This window comes from Littorina saxatilis, unplaced genomic scaffold, assembly GCF_037325665.1.
Source record: "Littorina saxatilis isolate snail1 unplaced genomic scaffold, US_GU_Lsax_2.0 scaffold_1247, whole genome shotgun sequence".
Taxonomy (NCBI): domain Eukaryota; kingdom Metazoa; phylum Mollusca; class Gastropoda; order Littorinimorpha; family Littorinidae; genus Littorina; species Littorina saxatilis.
In genome coordinates, this window is record NW_027127836.1 from 25,807 (window position 1) to 27,522 (window position 1,716).

General features: G+C 46.5%; 1 protein-coding gene across 1 annotated transcript; it reads right to left on the reverse strand.

Moving 5' to 3' along the window:
* Positions 1 to 525: 525 nt before the first annotated feature.
* LOC138956200 (aggrecan core protein-like) lies at positions 526 to 1,489 on the reverse strand (the record flags this gene model as incomplete). Its single annotated transcript, XM_070327619.1, has 1 exon — positions 526 to 1,489. A coding segment is annotated over exon 1 (964 nt), but the record flags the coding sequence as incomplete, so codon positions are not given.
* Positions 1,490 to 1,716: the final 227 nt, after the last annotated feature.

The window sequence follows — 1,716 nt, forward strand, 5'->3', positions numbered from 1 at the left end:
TAAATTACTACTGTGGTCCGCGCTATATAATCTGTCATTATTATTATCATTATTATTATTATTAAAAACAATTAAATAAATAAAAAGCTCTCTGGGTAGAAGCGGAATTAAACAAGAAATTCCTACGAGGTAGGAAAAACACCCCCGTCAAAGGGAAATAACCTTCTCAGTTGGTGGCAGTGACTGAGTGAGAATGGTTATTTCCCTTTGACCATTAAGATGTCCCTCTATAAGTCCTTGTATAATTTTAATCCACCAATAACTCCCTAACCGTGTGTTTGACTGGTCCCAATTTTTGTAAGGACCGTCTCAGGAATGTATAGAACCTGTTCACCAAGTTTGGTGACGATCGGTCCGTTCATTCTTGAGATCTATATATGCGAACACAAACAAACAAACAAACAAACAAACAAACACATCGAGCGAAACCTATACACACCCCTATACCGGGGGTGTAAAAAGATCTGTGTTCGTCTATCCCCGCAGGACGCGTGCTTATTTGTTCCCCAGTCAAGTGTTGCAGACTGATGGTAAAGTGCTGTGACATAAGAGTGCTTGCTTGTTCCCCAGTCAAGTGTTGCAGACTGATGGTAAAGTGCTGTGACATCAGAGTGCTTGCTTGTTCCCCAGTCAAGTGTTGCAGACTGATGGTAAAGTGCTGTGACATCAGAGTGCTTGCTTGTTCCCCAGTCAAGTGTTGCAGACTGATGGTAAAGTGCTGTGACATCAGAGTGCTTGCTTGTTCCCCAGTCAAGTGTTGCAGACTGATGGTAAAGTGCTGTGACATCAGAGTGCTTGCTTGTTCCCCAGTCAAGTGTTGCAGACTGATGGTAAAGTGCTGTGACATCAGAGTGCTTGCTTGTTCCCCAGTCAAGTGTTGCAGACTGATGGTAAAGTGCTGTGACATCAGAGTGCTTGCTTGTTCCCCAGTCAAGTGTTGCAGACTGATGGTAAAGTGCTGTGACATCAGAGTGCTTGCTTGTTCCCCAGTCAAGTGTTGCAGACTGATGGTAAAGTGCTGTGACATCAGAGTGCTTGCTTGTTCCCCAGTCAAGTGTTGCAGACTGATGGTAAAGTGCTGTGACATCAGAGTGCTTGCTTGTTCCCCAGTCAAGTGTTGCAGACTGATGGTAAAGTGCTGTGACATCAGAGTGCTTGCTTGTTCCCCAGTCAAGTGTTGCAGACTGATGGTAAAGTGCTGTGACATCAGAGTGCTTGCTTGTTCCCCAGTCAAGTGTTGCAGACTGATGGTAAAGTGCTGTGACATCAGAGTGCTTGCTTGTTCCCCAGTCAAGTGTTGCAGACTGATGGTAAAGTGCTGTGACATCAGAGTGCTTGCTTGTTCCCCAGTCAAGTGTTGCAGACTGATGGTAAAGTGCTGTGACATCAGAGTGCTTGCTTGTTCCCCAGTCAAGTGTTGCAGACTGATGGTAAAGTGCTGTGACATAAGAGTACTTGTAAAAGCTTCCAGAGGGAGGCTGCACGACATTTTGTTTAAGGATGTTTCCTTGGCCTGCTGGGAAAAGTGCACCTCGCCTGTCTAAAACTCATCCATCTCTGTAATCCACTTGAGACTCTATACATACCCTCCCTTTCCTCCGATCTCAGTCTGCCTGTCTGACGGTTGGTCGGTCGGCCTGTCCCTCTCGCCCCTCCCCTCTCCCCCACCCCCCCCCCCTCTCTCTCTCTCTCAGGCTCTCTCTCTGTCTCTCCCTC